The sequence below is a fragment of the Pan paniscus genome, chromosome 5 (assembly GCF_029289425.2).
Source record: "Pan paniscus chromosome 5, NHGRI_mPanPan1-v2.0_pri, whole genome shotgun sequence".
Classification (NCBI taxonomy): domain Eukaryota; kingdom Metazoa; phylum Chordata; class Mammalia; order Primates; family Hominidae; genus Pan; species Pan paniscus.
The window spans coordinates 169,687,676-169,707,779 of record NC_073254.2 but is presented as its reverse complement, the minus strand read 5'-3'; the positions used below and the strand labels follow the sequence as shown (position 1 = coordinate 169,707,779).

Genomic DNA, 20,104 nt, shown 5'->3' with positions numbered 1-20,104 from the left:
CGAGACCATCATGCCTAACACAGTGAAACCCCGTCTCTACTAAAAATACCAAAAAAAATTAGCTGGGCATGGTGGCGGGCGCCTGTAGTCCCAGCTACTCGGAAGGCTGAGGCAGGAGAACGGCGTGAACCCGGGAGGCGGAGGTTGCAGTGAGCCGAGATCGCGCCACTGCACTCCAGTGTGGGCGACAGAGTGAGACTCCGTCTCAAAAAAAAAAAAAAAAAAAGAAAAAAGAAATATGTGGGTCTCATCTCTTGATATACTTATAAAACATTTACTTTTAGAAAATTTGGAGTTTATAGGTTTTTCATCACATATATCTTGTTAAAAAGTGTAAAGAAGTTTCCTTCAGTTATATCTCCCTTCTCATTTCATTTTTATAATATACTGGAGAAAAATGTGCTAAAATTATTTAGTGAAACTATACTAAAAGGGAGATCAGAGTAAGTAAACACACTTTAATCTGTGTTGTCATTCCACATAGATCTCTAGATATTAAGGTAGTACGATCATCATTTTTTTTTTTTTGAGACGACATCTCACTCTGTCGCCAGGCTGGAGTGCAGTGGCGCCATCTCGGCTCACTGCAACCTCCGCCTCCCGGGTTCAAGCAGTTCTCCTGCCTCAGCCTCCCCACTAGCTGGGACTACAGGCACCCGTCAGCACGCTGAGCTAATTTTTTATTTTTAGTAGAGGCGGGGTTTCACCGTGTTGGCCAGGACGGTCTTGATCTCTTGACGCCGTGACCCACCCGCGTCTGCCTCCCAAAGCACTGGGATTACAGGCATCAGCCACTGTGCCTGGCCATTATTGTTTTTATCGTATGCTTAGAGTTCAAAGATTTGACTCCTAATCTTACATCTGTCACTCACAATCCAAGAGGCTTAACCTTGTGATTAAACACCTTTATATACTTGAACCATTCTTTTAAAATGATTTTAACAAATCTGATTTTACAGTATTGTTATTTCTATTTTATATTTTATTAAATGAGAAATACCATAATAATTTCTATGACTTATCCATATTTTAGTTCTTAGGATTTCTTACTAAAGTCTGCCTATGTGTATTTTCTTAGTTTATTTTTCCTTTTTCCTCTTCACTTTCACTAATAGCTGATTTAAACTTTTATGGTGTTGGAAGCTTTGCTGACTTCTGTAGTCTCCATTACTGTGTAGGCAAGTAAGATTTTAAGAGAAACAGTTCTGAACTAAGTCTGGCATGCCATCCTTCTTAAAAGATTTTGCATGCAAATGTGAATCCTAACAGAAGCATGTGGTTGCTCTATTTTAGTCTTGTATTTCTAGAATTAGACCCCACTTTTCCAACTGGATTTCTTTTCTATTTAAACCCTTTAATTAATTCTTTATTAATTAGCCAAAATGTTTCTCCCTTCTAAATCCAGGCATTCCATATCTATAATACTTAGAAGTTAGTTTTTGTTTTTAATCTATTTTTTGATATTTTCATGAGTCACACTGAAGTATTCCTAAGTATCCAAAGGATATCTTGTAAACAACCAGGTTGTTCTTTTCGAAGTAGGAGAAACCCTTTGCAATTTGTGTTAGTGGTAGACTGTGAGTCGCACCTTTACTCTGATGCCCTGAAAAATAGAAAAGGAAAGATTATTAATGACTGTTGTATATTTATTGAGAATAGGGAAAGGATTGGTGGGTTAGAAAAGGCATTGTTTTGTTGTTCTTTGATACATTAATTTTTTAGAATAAATGAGCCTGGAGTGGAAGAATTTTTTTTCATGAAAGACAAAATAGGAAGAATATTTGAGGCCTAGGCATTCCACCAAGAGAAGCATATACAGAGAGATAAATGAATATGCATGTTAACATGTTAACAGATGTTTGTTGCACATTGAGAACCTTTTTTTTTTTTTTTCGGAGTGCATTAGAGAAGCGTAGAAAGCTTACTCATCTGGTACCCTCTTCTTGCGCTCCACAGCTGAATTTGCATATGTACTCACTTTGAATATCCTTTTAACTACCCCTTAGGCTGCACTTTTGATCATTAATTTCCTTTGAAATGTTTTCTAGATTTCTAACATGCTTTATTAAAAATTATGCATTTAACCTTTAAATATATGCCTGAATTTTTCCCAAGCTATTTCTTAATATTCAATATTGAAGAAGATAATTCTTATTTAACATCTAGTTTATTTGCCTAGGTTGGATTATCTCAAGATGCCCAGGATCAAATGAGAAAGATGCTTTGCCAAAAAGAATCTAATTACATCCGTCTTAAAAGGGCTAAAATGGACAAGTCTATGTTTGTGAAGATAAAGACACTAGGAATAGGAGCATTTGGTGAAGTCTGTCTAGCAAGAAAAGTAGATACTAAGGCTTTGTATGCAACAAAAACTCTTCGAAAGAAAGATGTTCTTCTTCGAAATCAAGTCGCTCATGTTAAAGCTGAGAGAGATATCCTGGCTGAAGCTGACAATGAATGGGTAGTTCGTCTATATTATTCATTCCAAGATAAGGACAATTTATACTTTGTAATGGACTACATTCCTGGGGGTGATATGATGAGCCTATTAATTAGAATGGGCATCTTTCCAGAAAATCTGGCACGATTCTACATAGCAGAACTTACCTGTGCAGTTGAAAGTGTTCATAAAATGGGTTTTATTCATAGAGATATTAAACCTGATAATATTTTGATTGATCGTGATGGTCATATTAAATTGACTGACTTTGGCCTCTGCACTGGCTTCAGATGGACACACGATTCTAAGTACTATCAGAGTGGTAAGTAAACTCATAAAATTTGTTTTAGTTTGTTCATAATAATGTAATTTATTGATGTAGTAAAATATAAGATGGTATCATCACTGGATGAGAGCCAGAAGATGTGGGTCAGGTCTTGATTCTGTTGGATAAACTTGGGTGAATCCTTTAGGCTCTTAGACTTATGAAATGAAAGAATGTGCTAGACTTGATTGTTTCTAAATATTATTAACATTTTTGAGTCACACCTTTTACATTTTATTTGAAAATATGCCAGACAAACAACTTTTTTTTTTTTTTTTTTTTTTTTTTTTGATGGAGTCTCACTCTGTCGCCCAGGCTGGAGTGCAGTGGCACGATCTTGGCTCACTGCAATATCCCCCTCCTGGGTTCAAGTGATTCTCCTGCCTCAGCCTCCCGAGTAGCTGGGATTATAAGCACCCGCCAGTACGCCCGGCTAATTTTTGTATTTTTAATAGAGATGGGGTTTCACCATGTTGGCCAGGCTGATCTCGAACTCCTGACCTCAGGTGATCCACCTGTCTCAGCCACCCAAAGTGCTGAGATTATAGGTGTGAGCCCCTGCGCCTGGCCAAAAACATTTTTAAAATAATTTTTTAATGAATCCTCATATCCAACATTCAGTTAAAGAACTAGATTATCAGTACTTTAGAAGCCCCTAAACAATCACTTCCCCTTTTCTCCTCCACAAAGATAATTATTATTTCAGAACTTTATAATCGGTTCTTTACTTTTATCGATCCTTTTATCACAAATGTGTATATCTCTAAATAATATATTATTTCATTTTGCCTACTCTAACCTTTATTTAAATATAATCTATATATATTCTTTGTGTTGACTTGTTTGAGGTTCCTCCATGTTATTGCTTGTAACATTTATTTTCACTACTATTTAGGATTTCATTACATGACTGTTACATAACTTATATAACCCTAAACACTTTATGATCCTTGATCCTATTTTATCCTCACAATGTCACTGTGAGGCAGGATGAAGAAACTGAGACCTAGTTAGATGAAGTAACTTGCCCAAGGTCAGACAGAAATCAAGTGTAAGGGCTAGGCTTTGAACCCAGGTTTGTCTGATTTCAGGGCCCATGTTATTTCTACTACACCACACTGCCTCACCAAGATCCCTCCAAGCGCTAATGGAAGTGTAAGTCAATCTAACATTTGTTAAATACTATGTACTAGGTGCTTAACCATATATTCCAATATGCTCACAACAATTCTCTGAGGTAAGTATTATTAGCCTCCTGTGCTTCTGTGAACACAAGTAGATTGACATTAAAATGGGTAGAACTGAGACAATTGAACCTACTTTAATGTACGACATAGTAGAATTTAGTGTCTTCCCAGATTCGACTGAATTATTACCTGGAAAACTTCTTAAAAATATGATTCCTAGGCTCTATTCCCATCTTTTGATCAAAAATCTTCACTGGGGCATAGAAATCTTTTTGTTGTTTTTTGTTTGTTTGTTTTTGAGACGGAGTCTCGCTCTGTTGCCCATGCTGGAGTGCAGTGGCGCAATCTCGGCTCACTGCTAGCTCTGCCTCCCGGGTTCACGCCATTCTCTTGCCTCAGCTTCCCAAGTAGTTGGGACTACAGCCGCCGGCAACCACGCCCGGCTATTTTTTTTTTTTTTTTTTTTTTGTATTTTTAGTAGAGACCAGGTTTCACCGTGTTAGCCAGGACGGTCTCAATCTCCTGACCTCATGATCCGCCTGCCTCCGCCTCCCAAAGTGGCTGGGATTACAGGCGTGAGCGACCACGCCCGGCCTGTTTGTTTTTTTTTTGAGACGGAGTTTTGGTCTGTTGCCAGGCTGGAGTGCAGTGGCGCGATCTCGGCCCACTGCAACCTCCATCTCCTGGGCTCAAGCGATTCTCCTGCTCCAGCCTCCCAAGTAGCTGGAATTACAGGTGTGCTCCACCACACCCAGCTAATTTTTGTATTTTTAGTAGAGATGGGGTTTCACCATGTTGGCCAGGATGGTCTCAATCTCTTGACCTCGTGATCCACCCTCCCTGGCCTCCCAAAGGGAAATCATTTTAATCAAACATCCCAGATAAATATTACAGTTAGGTTAATTTCTTATATTCTAGGTGACTTCATGCCATCTATATGTCAATGAATTCCAAATCTCTCTCTCCAGAAATGGCCTTTCTCTGAAATTCGTAATTTCTCTATCCAGCTGCTTCCTGGCTATCTTCACATGGATTTCAAATAGGCCTTTCAAACTTCACATGACCCATAAAGAACTTTTTTTTTTAAGCATAAAATCAGATACTGTTATCTTCTTGCTTCGAACTCTGCAATATCTTCTCACTTTACTTGAGGTAAAAGGCAGACCATTTCTATTGCTTGCAAAACCCACGTATATTCCTGCCGCATTTCTTACAGTTCTTGCCCCATTTCCTACAGTTCTCCCCTTTATCAGCTGTGCTGGTCTTCTCTCTGTTGCTGTTATTTCTGTGTGGAATACCTAATCCTGATTTATAAATGGTTGAGTCCTTCTTGTTTTTTTACGGTTTAGCTGAAGTCACCTTCTTAACTGGTCTTCCCTAGCCATTCAGTCTTATGTAGCTATCCAGTCACATTTGTTACATCACCCTGTGTTGATTCTCTGTGTAGGGTATGTCACTGTTCCTTATATGTGTAATTGTTTGTTTTGTTTCTTTTCCTACTAGAATGTAACCAGAGCTTTGTCTTATTATCACTGTCATTTATTGAATGAAAGATAGATCTAATTTGTTTGAAAGTTTGTCCAGAGTAGTAACAGGGAGTGGGCTAAATAACAAACTCTTAATCTCCCCATGACTCATGTTGTTGTTATTTAACGTTGCATAAATTACTAAATCTTAGGCTAATTTTTTTTAAGTGTAAAATCCTTCCTATTGACATCTCAGAAAATAGGCTCTAATTGGTAATAAACACCATCAGTGATTTGGCATACATTGTGTCTTAGTTTGTCACAAGGGAGAATGTTGTTAACCCTAAACCACGATGTCAGAAGATTAAATAGACTTTAGGTTTACTGTTGTCCTTGTTGACTTTATTTACTTATTCTTTTGTTGTGCAGGTGACCATCCACGGCAAGATAGCATGGATTTCAGTAATGAATGGGGGGATCCCTCAAGCTGTCGATGTGGAGACAGACTGAAGCCATTAGAGCGGAGAGCTGCACGCCAGCACCAGCGATGTCTAGCACATTCTTTGGTTGGGACTCCCAATTATATTGCACCTGAAGTGTTGCTACGAACAGGTAAAGCACTTCTTTCATATATATTCTCAGTAGGCCTTTAGACCAGCCAAAACGACACTAGAATATGCCTTATTTTTCAGGCTTATAATAAAAGTATTAATTTTAAAGTATAAATTGGTGATTTAATGTTAATTTTTATTGTATCCTGAGCATTTTTAAAGTGCTTATAAATAACTTTGTTATCTTATTTTAGGATACACACAGTTGTGTGATTGGTGGAGTGTTGGTGTTATTCTTTTTGAAATGTTGGTGGGACAACCTCCTTTCTTGGCACAAACACCATTAGAAACACAAATGAAGGTAAGGTATGGCATCTATATCAAAAGAATTCTCACAAAGTTGCTACATCATTGACTTTTATTTATTAGTACTTAGAGCATTTTAGTCTGGAGTTAAAGAATGAACTTGGGCCGGGTGCAGTGGCTCACACCCATAATGCCAGTTCTTTGGGAGGCTGAGGCAGGAGGATTACTTGAGCCTAGGAGTTCAAGATCAGCCTGGCAACAATGTGAGACCACATCTCTACAAACAAATATTTTTTAATTTAAAAAAGGAAAAGAATGAACTTGTAAGGGTATAGGAACTCACCAGAATTGCATGCGTGAACTCCAGTCTCCATGATGCCATATCCCCATAATCTTGTATCCCCCCTCACTCATACACCATACTCATATATCATATATCATTCTCAAAAAGGTCTTTAGACCAGGCACGGTGGCTCATGCCTGTAATCCTACCACTTTGGGAGGTGTAGGCGGGTGGATCACCTGAGGTCAGGAGTTTGAGATCAGCCTGGCCAACATGGCGAAACCCCGTCTCTACTGAAAATACAAAAATTAGCGGGGTGTGGTGGCGGGCGCCTGTAATCCCAGCTACTTGGGAAGCTGAGGCGGGAAAATCCCTTGAACTCAGAAGGCAGAGGTTGCAGTGAGCCAAGATCTTGCCATCGCACTCCACCCTGGGTGAAAGAGCAAAACTCCTCAAACAAAACAAAACAAAACAAAAAGGTCTTTAGTCCATTTTGAAGATTTAGTCCAGTTTACTCTTTGTCACCTACTGCCTCCTGGCCTTGTCTCCTTCTATGCAAACTACAAACAAATGTTTATATCCCCACTTGAAAATACCTCTGGCACTTAAATGAGAAGTTACCCACAATTATGACCATACACTGTCTGATTTAATACTCTTTAGTGATTGTCCGTGGGTTAAAGTTGAAATTTGCCCTCTGTTCATACCGTTCCCTCTGTCTGGAATGTCCTACTTCCATCTCTCTCTTCTATAACCCTTCCTCCTTTCTGAAGTCTAATTAACTCTTGGTCATTCTCTTTTTTTTTTTTTTTTGATACAGAGTCTTGCTCTGTCATCAGGCTAGAGTGCAGTGGCGTGATCTCAGTTCACTACAACTTCTGCCTCCTGGGTTCAAGCCATTCTCGTGCCTCAGCCTCCCGAGTAGCTGGGATTACAGGCACGCGCCATCATACCCAGCTAGTTTTTGTATTTTTAGTAGAGACGAGGTTTCACCGTGTTGGCCAGGATGGTCTCAATCTCCTGAACTCGTGATCTGCCCGCCTCGGCCTCCTGATCATTCTTAATTATTCTTTGAGGGCCAGACATGATGGCTCATGTCTGTAATCCCAGCACTTTATTTATTTTGAGATAAGGTCAAAACATTTCACCTAGGGTGTAATGCAGTGGCGTGATCTCCTCTCATGCAACCTCTGTCTCCTGGCTCAAATGACCTATCTCAGCCTCCTGGGTAGATGGGACCGCAGGTGCATTTTTTTTTGTATTTTTTGTAGATACAGGGTTTTGCCATGTTGCCCAGGCTGGTCTCAAACTCCTGGGCTGAAGTGATCCACCCACCTCAGCCTCCCAAAGTGCTGGGATGGGTGCAGTGGTTCACACCTGTAATCCCAACACTTTGCAAGGTCGTGGCAGACAGATCACTTGAGCCCAGGAGTTTGAGACCAGCCTGGGCAACATGGTGAAACCCCCTCTGTACAAAAAATACAAAAAACTTAGCCAGGCATGGTAATGCATATTTGTGGTCCTAGCTACTTGGGAGGCTAAGGTTGGAGGGTCACTGGAGCCTAGGAGACGTTGCAGTGAGCCATATTTGTGCCACTGCACTCCAGCCTAGGTGACAGAGTGAGATCCCATCTCAAAAAATAAAAAATTTGGCTGGGTGTGGTGGCTCACACCTATTATAATCCCAGCATTTTGGGAGGCCAAGGCAGGTGGATCACCTGAGGTCAGGAGTTTGAGACCAGCCTGGCCAACATGGTGAAACCCCGTCTCTACTAACAATACAAATATTAGCTGGGTGTGGTGGCGCGCCCCTGTAATCCCAGCTACTTGGGAGGCTGAGGCACGGGGATTGCTTGAACCCAGGAGGCAGAGGTTGCAGTGAGCTGAGATCACACCATTGCACTCCAGCCTGGGCAATAAGAGCAAAACTCTGTCTAAAAAAAAAAAAAAAATTATTCTTTGAGAGTTTCCTGAGATTCCATCGTTTCTTTGATTTCCACCTTTCTTAAGCTATAACTTCTTCAGTCATTGCATTTAATATAGAAATGGTTTTACATTAGCCGGGTGTGGTGGCTCATGCCTGTAATCCCAGCACTTTGGGAGGCTGAGGCGGGTGGATCACCTGAAGTCGGGAGTTCAAGACCAGCCTGACCAACATGGTGAAACCCCGTCTCTACTAAAAATACAAAAATTAGACGTGCATGGTGGCTGGTACCTGTAGTCCCAGCTATACGGAGGCCCTGAGGCAGGAGAACTCCTTGAACCTGGGAGGCAGAGGTTGCAGTGAGCCGAGATCGCGCCATTGCACTCCAGCCTGGGCGACAGAGTGAGACTGTATCTCAAAAAAAAAAAAAAAGGAAAAAAAAGAAATGGTTTTACATTTTAAAACTTCTTTTAGGATTTTTTATAGTATAGGTCTGCTGATAAGGCATTCTCTCAGGTTTGTCTCAGGTATGTCTGAAATTATCTTTATTTTGTCTTCATTTGAATATAAGTATATTTGTGTGTAGGTGTATGAGAGAGAGAAAAAAAATTGTATGCTTTCTCCCTAAGGTTGAGAACAAGGCAGGAATGTCCATTCTCATCAATTCTGTGTTCTGGAATCTCAGCCAGCATAATACAGCAATGAAAAGAAATAAAAGGGCTGGGCGCGGTAGCTCATGCCTGTAATCCTAGCACTTTGGTAAGCCAAGGCGGGTGGATTGCTTGAGCCAAGAATTGGAGACCAGCCTGGGCAACATGGCGCAACCGTCTCTCTACAAAAAAAATAGAAAAATTAGCCAAGCATGGCAGTGTGCACCTGTAGTCCCAGCTACTCACGAGACTGAGGTGGGAGGATCACCTGAGCCTGGGGAGGTCAAGGCTGCAGTGAGCCATGATTATACCACTGCACTCCAGCCTGGGTAATAGAGTAAGATCCTATCTCAAAAAAAAAAAAAAGAAAAGAAAAAGAAAAGGAAGAAGGAAAAAATAAAAACTTCCCCTATTCAAAAATGATATAATTTTCTATATAGAAAATCCCAGGGAATCTATAGGTGTAAAGTACAAGAATAACACATAAAATCTATCCATTTCTTTGTTGTTGTTTTTTGGTTTTTTTTTTTTTTGAAACAGAGTTTCACTCTTGTTGCCCAGACTGGAGTGCAATGGTGCTATCTTGGCTCACTGCAACCTCTGCCTCCTGGGTTCAAGTGAGCCTCCTGCCTCAGTCTCCTGAGTAGCTGGGACTACAGGCATGCGCCACCATCCCAGTTAATTTTGTATTTTTAGTAAAGACCGGGTTTTACCATGTTGGTCAGGCTGCTCTTGAACTCCTGACCTCAGGTGGTCCACCCGCCTCGGCCTCCCAAAGTGCTGGGATTACAGGCGTGAGCCACTGCGCCCGGCCAAAATCCATCTATTTCTATATTTAAGCAATGAAAACTGGAAACTAAAATTTAAAAACAATACCATTCACAATAGCTCCTCTGACATAAAATACTTTGTTATAAATCTAGAACATGAGCAAGATTTGTGTGCAAATTGCTACTGAAAGAAATCATAGGCTGGGCATGGTGACTCACACCTGTAATCCCAGCACTTTGGGAGGCCAGGGCAGGCAGATCACCTGAGGTCAGGAGTTTGAGACCAGGCTGGCCAAATTGTGAAACCCTGTCTCTACTAAAAATAAAAAATTAGCCAGGCATGATGGCAGGCACCTATAAACTCCAGCTACTCAGGAGGCTGAGGGAGGAGAATCACTTGAACCTGGGAGGTAAAGATTGCAGTGAGCTGAGATTGTGCCACTGCACTCCAGCCTGGGTGACAGAGCGAGACTCCATGTCAAAAAAAAAAAAAAAAAAGAAAAGAAAAGAAAAGAAATCATAGAACTTGGCCAGGTATGGTGGCTCACGCCTGTAATCCCAGCACTTTGGGAGGTCAGGTGGGCGGATCACTTGAGGTCAGGAGTTTGAGACCAGCCTGGCCAACTTGGCGAAACCCCATCTCTACTAAAAATACAAAAAAAAAATTAGCTGGGTGTGGCTGCACACACCTGTAATCCCAGCTACTCGGGAGGTGGAGACGAAAATAGCTTGAATCCGGGAGGAAGAGGTTGCAGTGAGCCCGTACAGTGCCACTGTACTCCAGCCTGGGCAACAGAGTGAGACTCTGTCTCAGAAAAAAAAGAAAGAAATCATAGATCTAAATAAGTGGAGACACATACCATGTTCATTGATTGGAAGAGTTAATGTAGTAAAGCTGTAACTTCTCCTGTAATTAATGTGTAGGTTTAACTCACCTCCAGTCAAAATCTCAACAGGATTTTTTGTAGATATAGGTGAGTCAATTTTAAAATTTATATGGATGGACAAAGAAAGTAGAATAGCAAAATCGATTTTTAACAAGAAAAGTTGGAGGGTTCAACTACCTGATTTTAAAATGTACTGTGAAGCTTCAATAATGTAGACAGTAAGATAGTGGCAAAAGGATACACACTTAGATCAATGGAACAGAATATAGAATGCAGACATAAGACCACACCACTATGGCCATTTGATCTTTGACAAAGGTGCAAATGGAAAAATGATAGTTTTCCAACAAATGGTATTGAAAAAACTGGTCAGCCGTATACAAAAAAACTGAACATCAGGCCAGGTGCGGTGGCTCACGCCTGTAATCCTAGCACTTTGGGAGGCCAAGGCAGGTGGATCACCTGAGGTTAGGGGTTTGAGACCAGCCTAGTCAACATGGCGAAACCCCGTCTCTGCTAAAACTACAAAAATTAGCCAAGTGTGGTGGTGCATGCCTGTAATCCCAGCTACTTGGGAGCCTGAGGCAGGAGAATCTCTTGAACCCAGGAGGCAGAGCTTGCAGTGAGCCAAGATCATGCCACTGCACTCCAGCCTGGGACGACAGAGCGAGACTCTGTCTCAAAACAAACAAACAAACAAAAAAAAAGCAACTGAACCTCAAGTGACCTCACACCTTTACAAAGATTAACTCGAATTGAGTCACATATATATAGATAAAGCTTAAAGCTATAGTACTTTTAGAAGAAAACATAGGAGAAAATCTCTGTGGGCTGGAGTTAGGTAAAGAGTTCCTAGAAATGACCCCAGAATCATGACCCACAGAAAAAAAAATTCATCAAAACTAAGAACTTTCCCTCTACCACAGATAACAGTCAAGAGAAAAGACAAGCTACAGGCTGGGAGAAAATATTTACAAATCACATAGCTAAGAAAGGTTTTTTTAATCTATAATATATAAAGAACCCTCAAAACTCAACAGTAAGGAAACAAATAACCCAAGCCAGTGACCTGACATGTTTCTTTAAATGTCTGGGTCAAAAAAAGAAATGGATCTCTGTCTCTTTAAATCTGCCAGAGCAGGTCAAAGAAAGGCAGGCATCTGTGCTAGTCCCTCAGGGAATCACTAACACCAACCAAGATGGACAACCTCAAATTTTTGGAGGGCAGAGTTCTTACTGCCCACCTTGGCACTAACGAGCTGCTCCAGGAAGGCAAGCTGTGGTTTTCATGACTGCTGCAGGACTGAGGAATGGTAGATGTAGTGGGTTCACACACGCTGCTGTCTGAACCAAATTTTAGCAGCCTCTCCCTTCATGAAGCACTCTCCTGGCTGCTGTAAGTATCTGATCAGGTTCCAAGTTCCAAAATAGTTTATCCTGATAGTCTTTTTCCAGTTTAATTATTTTTAGGGAAGGGTGGACCTCTGATGCTTCCTACTCTGCTATTTTCTGTGATGTCTCCTTCTACTGTGTTTTTTACTATTATCTCTTTGTATGGTTTTTGTTTGTGGTTGCTCTAGTGACTACAAAATATATATTAAGTTTTCTTTTCTTTTCTTTTTTTTTTTTTTTTTGAGATGAAATTTCACTCTATTGCCCAGGCTGGAGTGTAGTGGTACAACCTCATCTCACTGCAACCTCCACCTCCCAGGTTCAAGCGATTCTCCTGCCTCAGCCTCCTGAGTAGCTGGGATTACAGGTGCCCTCCCCGACACCTGGCTAATTTTTGTATTTTTAGTAGAGACGGGGTTTCACTGTGTTGGCCAGGCTGGTCTCGAACTCCTGACCTCAAGTGATCCACCTGCCTCGGCCTCCCAAAGTGTTGGGATTACAGGCATGAGCCATCACGCCCAGCCTAAGTTTTCACTATCTACCTAGAATTTATACTTTACCACTTCAAGTTCAATGTAGAACCATACTGCCATATAGGTCCCTTTATTCTCTACTATTTATGTTGTAGTTATTTGATTTTTCTTCTTTTTTCTTTTTGACAAGGTCTTGCTCTGTCGCCCACGCTGGAGTGCAGGGTCGTGATCTCAGCTCACTGCAACCTCTGCCTCCTGGGTTCAAGATTCTCCCGTGTCATCCTCCCAAGTAGCCTGGATTTACAGGCACATGCCATCACACTTGGCTAATTTTATTATTATTTTGTAATCAAGACTAGTCACTATGTTGCCCAGGCTGGTCTTGAACTTCTGGGCTGAAGCAGTCCTCCCACGTTGGCCTCCCAAAATGTTGGGATTGCAAGCATGAGCCTGCACCTGGCTTGTAGTTACTTTATACATTACATCTACATACGCTTAAAACCTCATCCAGCCAGGCACGGTGGCTCACACCTGTAATCCCAGCACTTGGGGAGGCCAAAGCAGGTAGATCATGAGGTCAGGAGATCGAGACCATCCTGGCTAACACGGTGAAACCCCGTCTCTACTAAAAGTACAAAAAATTAGCTGGGTGTGGTGGCAGGTGCCTGTAGTCCCAGCTACTCAGGAGGCTGAGGCAGGAGAATGGCGTGAACCTGGGAGGCAGAGCTTGAAGTGAGCCGAGATGGCGCCACTGCACTCCAGCCTGGGCAACAGAGAGACTCCGTCTCAATCAATCAATCAATCAATCAATCAATCCTCATCCAGCCAGGTATGGTGGCTCACACCTGTAATCCCAGCGCTTTGGAAGGCCACAGCAGGAAGAACACTGGAACCCAGGAGTTTGAGATCGGCCTGGGCAACATAGTAAGACCCTGTCTCTACAAAAAAATTTTTTTAATTAGCCTAGCATGCTGGTGTGTGGCAGTACATGCCTACAGTCCCAGCTACTTGGGGCGGGGGCACCAGTAAGTGGGAGGATCCCTTAAGTCCAGGAGGTCAAGGCTGTAGTAAGAGCTAAGAGTGTACCACTGCACACCAGCCTGGGCAACAAAATGTGACCCTGTCTCAAAACCTACCTCATCCAACAATGTAACAATTTTGCTTTCAACCATCAAGTTCTTTTAAAGAACTCAAGGTGACAGGCTGAATGCAGTGGCTTATGCCTGCAATCCCAGCACTTTGGGAGGCTGACACAAGAGGATTACTTGAAGTCAGGAATTCAAGACCAGCGTGAGTAACAAATCATAGACAGTGTCTCTACCAAAAAAAAAAAAAAATAGCTGGGCATGGTGGATGGTGGCACATGCCTGTGGTCCCAGCTACTCCAGACACAGGAGGATCACTTGAGCCCAGGAGTTTGAGGCTGCAGTGAGCTATAATCATACCACTATGCTGTAGCCTGAGCAACAGAATGAGACCCTGTCTCTTAAAAAAAAAAAAAAAAAATCAAGATGAGAAGAATAGTCATTTATGTTTACCTGGATATTTAGCGTTTTCCTTGCTCTTCATGCTTTCCTGGTGTTTCAAGATTCCTTCTATATCATGTCTCTTCCATCTGAACAACTTCCTAAAGCAGATACTTTAGAGCAAGTGTGTTGACAACAGAGTCTCTTAATTTCTCTTCATATGAGAATGTCTTTATTTTGCCTTCCTTAGAATATTATCACTTGAGGCCGGGCGCAGTGGCTCATGCCTGTAATCCCAGCACTTTGGGAGGCCAAGGCAGGTGGATCACCTGAGGTCAGGAGTTTGAGACCAGCCTGGCCAACATGTTGAAACCCCGTCTCTACTAAAATATAAAAATTATCTGGGCTGGTGGCGTGCACCTGTAATCCCAGCTACTTGGGAAGCTGAGGCAGGAGAATTGCTTGAACCCAGGAGGCGGAGGTTGCAGGGAGACAAGATGACACCACTGCACTCCAGCCGGGGCGACAGACCGAGACTCCATCTCAAAAAATATATGTATTATCACTTGATACAAAATTCTGGGTTTTAGTTCTTACAGCACTTTAAAATGTCTACTTCTTTCTGTCGTTCATAATTTGATGAGACATCTGCAATTATTCAGATCTCTCAAATAATGCATTATGTTTCTCTAGTTGCTTTCAATAATTTTTTTTCTGTATCGTAATTATGATATGTCTGGGCATGGATTTCTCAGGCTTTATTCCGTTTGGTATTCACCACGCATCTTAAATCTGTAGGTTTATGTGTTTGATCAAATTTGGGGTGTGTTCAGCCATCATGTCTTCAAATATTTATCTGTACCACACATTTTCTTTTGTGATGTTAATCACAGGAATGTTAGGCCTTTTGGTGTGGTCCCACAGATTCCTGAAGTTCTACTTATATTTTAAGTTTTTGTTTTTTCTGCTGTTCAGAATGAGCAGTTGATTGAATTGCATAATTAGTATCCACCTCCTTTTTTTTTTTTTTTTTGAGATACAGTCTTGTTTTGTTGCCCAGGCTGGAGTGCAGAGGCATGATTTCAGCTCACTGCAACCTCCAGCTCAAGCTCCTGGTTCAAGTGATCCTTCCACCTCAGCCTCCTGAGTCGCTGGGACTATAGGCACACCACCACACCCAGCTAATTTTCTGTATTTTTAGTAAGACAGGGTTCTCACCATGTTGGCCAGGCTGGTCTCCAGCTTATGGCCTCAAGTGATCCACCTGCCTCGGCCTCCCAAAGTGCTGGGATTACAGGAGTGACACCACCGTGCACAGCCAGTATCAACCTATCTTCAAGTTCACTGATTTTTTTTCCTCTGACATCTTCACTCTGCTATTGAGACTATCCATTGAGTTTTTTATTTTGGTTATTTTTCCATTATAAAATTTCTTTTTGATACTTTATATCTTCAATTTCTTTGCTGAGACCTATCTTTCATTTCATGAGTGTTCATCCTTATTTGGAGCATTTTTTTTTTTTTTGAGACAGAGTCTCACTCTGTTGCCCAGGCTGGAGTGCAGTGGCTCAATCTCTGCTCACTGCAAGCTCCGCCTCCTGGGTTTACACCATCCTCCTGCCTCAGCCTCCCGGGAGTAGTTGGGACTACAGGCGCCCACCACCACGCCCGGCTAATTTTTTGTATTTTTAGTAGAGGTGGGGTTTCACTGTGTTAGCCAGGATGGTCTCGATCTCATGACCTCGTGATCTGCCCACCTTGGCCTCCCAAAGTGCTGGGATTACAGGTGTGAGCCACCATGCCCAACCTGGAGCATTTTTATAATGGCTACTTTTTTTTTTTTTTGAGACAGAGTCTTGCCCTGTTGCCCAGGCTGGGGTGCAGTGGCACTATCTCGGCTCACTGCAGCCTCCGCCACCGCCTCCCGGGTTCAAGCAATTGTCCCGCCTCAGCCTCCCAAGTAGCTGGGACTACAGTTGCTCGCCACCACACCCGGGTAATTTTTTTGTGTTTTTAGTAGAGACGGGGTTTCACCGCATTGGCCAGGCTGATCTCGAACTCCTGACCTTGTGATCTGCCTGCCTCAGCCTCCCAAAGTGCTGGGATTACAGGCATGAGCCACCGCACCCGGCCTATAATGGCTACTTTCAAGTTTTTGTCAGAAAATTCTAGCATCTATGTCATATCAATACTGACTTTTTCTATGTTGAAATTTTCTGTTTTTGTTTTTTGTTTGTTTGTTTGTATACTAAGTTAATTTGGATTGTATCCTGGACATTTTTTTTTTTTTTTTGGAGACGGAGTCTCCTCTGTCACCCAGGCTGGAGTGAGTACAGTGGTGCGATCTCGGCTCACTACACCACCCAGGTTCAAGCGACTGTCCTGCCTCAGCCTCCCAGGTAGCTAGGACTACAGGCGTGTGCTACCATGCCCAGCTACTTTTTGTATTTTTAGTAGAGACGGGGTTTCACTCTGTTGGCCAGGCTGGTCTCAAACTCCTGACCTCAGGTGATCTGCCTACCTTGGCCTCCCAAAGTGCTGGGATTACAGCGTGAGCCACCGCGCCCAGCCGAGATTCTGGATCTTATGGAGAATTTTGACCTTGTTTTGACAAGCATTAAACCCGGTTGGGTTCAGGCCACGAGTTCCAACCAGTCTTTTTTGATTTCAATGTCAGTTTCAAAGGCTTTTCCTTTCTAGGCAGAAAGATCTCTTTGTAGGCTGTGGTCTTTTCCTTAGTTCAGTTCTCAAAGTCTTTGGTATGCTCCTTAGGATTAGATCCACATAGTTACAGTTTGGAGGGGGAGCCCAGCAGTTCATAAGCAACTTAATGGGGTCACTTGCCCAATCTCCTCCCTCTCTGTGATGTCCCCAGTACTTTCCTGTTCCCTGGGGCTCCCTATTTAGTTCTCTGACCAGAAAGTGAGGCTTTACTTATCCAACTCTGCCAATATCTCATAACTGCATCTGAATCCAGGACAAGGTGGCAAAAGGACACAGAGAGAAAACGAGCAACAGAGATTCAACCCATCTTCTTGGGACCCCATGCTTTATTAATTTATATATTTATGAGATATTGTCTCACTCTGTCACCCAGGCTGGAGTGCAGTGGCACAATCTTGGCTCACTGCAACCTCTGCCACCTGGGTTCAAGTGATTCTCCTGCCTCAGCCTCCCGGAGTAGCTGGGATTACAGGTATGCACCACCACACCCCACTAATTTTTGTATTTTAATAGAGATGGGGCTTCACCATTTTGGCCAAGCTGGTCTCGAACTCCTGACCTCAAGTGATCACCCGCCTCGGCCTCCCAAAGTGCTGGGATTACAGGCGTGAGCCACTGCACCCAGCCCCATGCTTTGTTATTTTATTTACAATTGGAGAGGAAGGTTTGGCTGTCAGTTTTAGGTGCATACTGGCTCTTATTGCCACCTCCGTTGCTACCAGGAAACTCCTTTTCTACTCCCTGAGCCTGAACTAGAGGGAATTCTCCTAGAGCTCTCTGTGCTCAGCTTCTTCCAAGTTTTGGGCTACCTTGAGTCCAGCCTGCAGACTACTAGAGACAAAAAAATGGAGCTGGGTGTGCTGGCAGAGGCCTGTAGTCCCAGTTACTCGGGAGGCTGAGGTGGGAGGATTGCTTGAGGCTAGGAGTTCAAGACCAGCGTGGACAACATAGTGAGAATTAATTTTTTAAAAAAATAATTTTTTTTAAATGGTTACCCGGTTTAATGGTACTTCAAATTTACATCTTCTCCCCTAATCTACCTGTTATTATTTACTTTTCAGGATCTTGAAGTAGCTGCTTCCTGCATCCTGACCAGGTTTTATAGCTGCCTTCTGTGGGAGGGAGACAGGAGAGTATATGTAGTACATCTTCCTCAAAACTGGGACCTCTCTGGTTGCTTTTAGGGTTTTCTTCTCTTTAACTTTGGTTTTCTTCAGTTTGACCATGGTGTGCCTATGTGTAGTTTTCTTTGTATTTTTCTTGGTTGAGATTCACTCAGTTTCTTGAAATGTACATTAATGACTTTCATCGATTTGGGGAAATTCTCTGTCATTATCCCTTCAAAGATTTATTTTGCTTTCTTCTCACCTTTTGAGACTCTAATGATTATACATTTGCTATTCCTTTGATACTGTCCTCCATTTCTCTTATGCTTTATTCTTTCTTTTATTCTACATGTTTTCTCTCTGTGCTTCAGTTTATATAATTTTATTCATCCATCTTTGAATTATCTGAATCTTTTGCTGTGCTCTTTTTTTTTTTTTTTGCCTTAAACTAAAAAATCCTAAATATACCTTAAAATAAAAAATATTAAACTTGGCCAGGCACAGTGACTCACACCTGTAATTCTAGCACTTTGGGAGGCCAAGGTGGACAGATCACTTGAGGTCAGGAGTTTGAAACCAGCCAGGCCAACATGGTGAAACCCCGTCTCTACTAAAAATACAAAAAAATTAGCTGTGTGAGGTGGCGGGCACCTGTAATCCCAGCTACTCAGGAGGCTGAGGCAGGAGAATCGCTTGAAACCAGGAGGCAGAGGTTGCAATGAACCGAGATCACGCCACTGCACTCCATCCTGGGCGACAGAGCGAGACTGTTTCAAAAAAAAAAAAAAAATTGTTCATCTCATTGTATATATTTTTTATTTCTCCTGTTTGAAATAAGTGATGAAACTGGAAGCATAAATAACTATTATTAACTGTATCATTTTTTTTTTCCAAAAAGGGTTTTTAAAATATTCTATTATTAGTTGAAGCCTCTCCATTTTCTAATCTGGGATAAGACTTTAAAAGGAACAAATAATAGAAGAGGGAGTATATTTTTCTTCCCTCTATAGTAGCTGACTAGCTCCTCTACGAATAAGGAAGATTATACTGTTCATTTATTCAGCTTTTTAACAAATATTTATTGACTGCCTACCATGCGACAAGCTGAAGATTTTTTTTCCCTCTTTTGAGACAGGGTCTTGCTCTGTTGCCCAGGCTGGAGTGCAGTGGCACAATCACGGCTCACTCTAGCCTCGACCTCCCTGGGCTCAGGTCATCCTCCCACCTCAAGTAGCTGGGACCACAGGTGTACACCACCAACCTGGCTAACTTTTGTATTTTTTGTAGATATGGGGTTTCACCATGTTGCCCAGGCTGGTCTTGAACTTCTGGGCTCAAGCAATTCATCTACCTCGGCCTCCCAAAGTGCTAGGATTACAGGTGTGAGCCACAGTGCCTGCCCAAGTTGAAGGTATCTAAACTTGGTTAAATGACAATGCATTCTACCACTTAACAGAGTTTGCCCCAAATCCATTTAATATCGTACTTGGAGTTGTATACCAATTCCCCTGCCTCCAAGAGTTCAGCGGGAGAGACTAGGTAGTCTTAGGTAGTCCGGCTTCACTTGGCATTCCTTTCTTCATCATTTCATTTTATTCATAACCAGAGATTTTTCTTTTTTTTTTTTTTTTGGAGACAGTGTCTCGCTCTGTCACACAGGCTGGAGTGCAGTGGTGCAGTCATGGCTCACTGCAGCCTCAAACTCCTGGGCTCCAGGAATCCTTCTGCTTCAACCTCCTGAGTAGCTAGGACTACAGATGCATGCCACCATACCTGGCTAATTTTTAAAGTTTTTTTGTAGAGAGGGGGTCTCGCTTTGTTGCCCAGGTTTGTCTTGAATCTTCCCGGCTTCAAGCAGTCCTCCCACCTCCGCCTCCCAGGGTGCTGGGATTACAGGCAAAAGCCACCACGCTTGGCACCAGAAAAAGTTTTATCAAACATGTATTAAGTATGTGCCAGGCAATTTACTGAGCACTAGGAGATACAAAGACCACTAAAACATAATCCCTAGCCTTCATGGATATATTTCAGTAGGACATAAACATAAATAGGTACCACAAGCTATTAGAAATATGATAGAAATAAATATATGGTACAGGGGAGGCAGAGTAGAAGTAGTCACTTCTACCATAGGCAAAAAGGTTTACTAGGGGA

The 20,104-nt window shown here is 42.2% G+C and overlaps 1 protein-coding gene across 5 annotated transcripts in view; it reads left to right on the top strand.

Moving 5' to 3' along the window:
* The window catches only part of LOC100991443 (katanin p60 ATPase-containing subunit A1), a 119,588-nt gene that overhangs the window by 32,181 nt on the left and 67,303 nt on the right, over positions 1-20,104 (top strand). For 2 of the 5 annotated variants that reach the window (XM_063605017.1, XM_063605016.1), the window contains exons 5-7: positions 2,180-2,762; positions 5,848-6,030; positions 6,224-6,335. In XM_063605017.1, the coding sequence (XP_063461087.1) occupies positions 2,180-2,762; positions 5,848-6,030; positions 6,224-6,335 (878 nt within the window). Of the gene's footprint in view, positions 1-2,179; positions 2,763-5,847; positions 6,031-6,223; positions 6,336-13,479; positions 13,579-20,104 lie in introns of all 5 variants that reach the window. The other 3 variants (XM_003811519.5, XM_063605018.1, XM_063605019.1) reach the window with 2 other exon arrangements.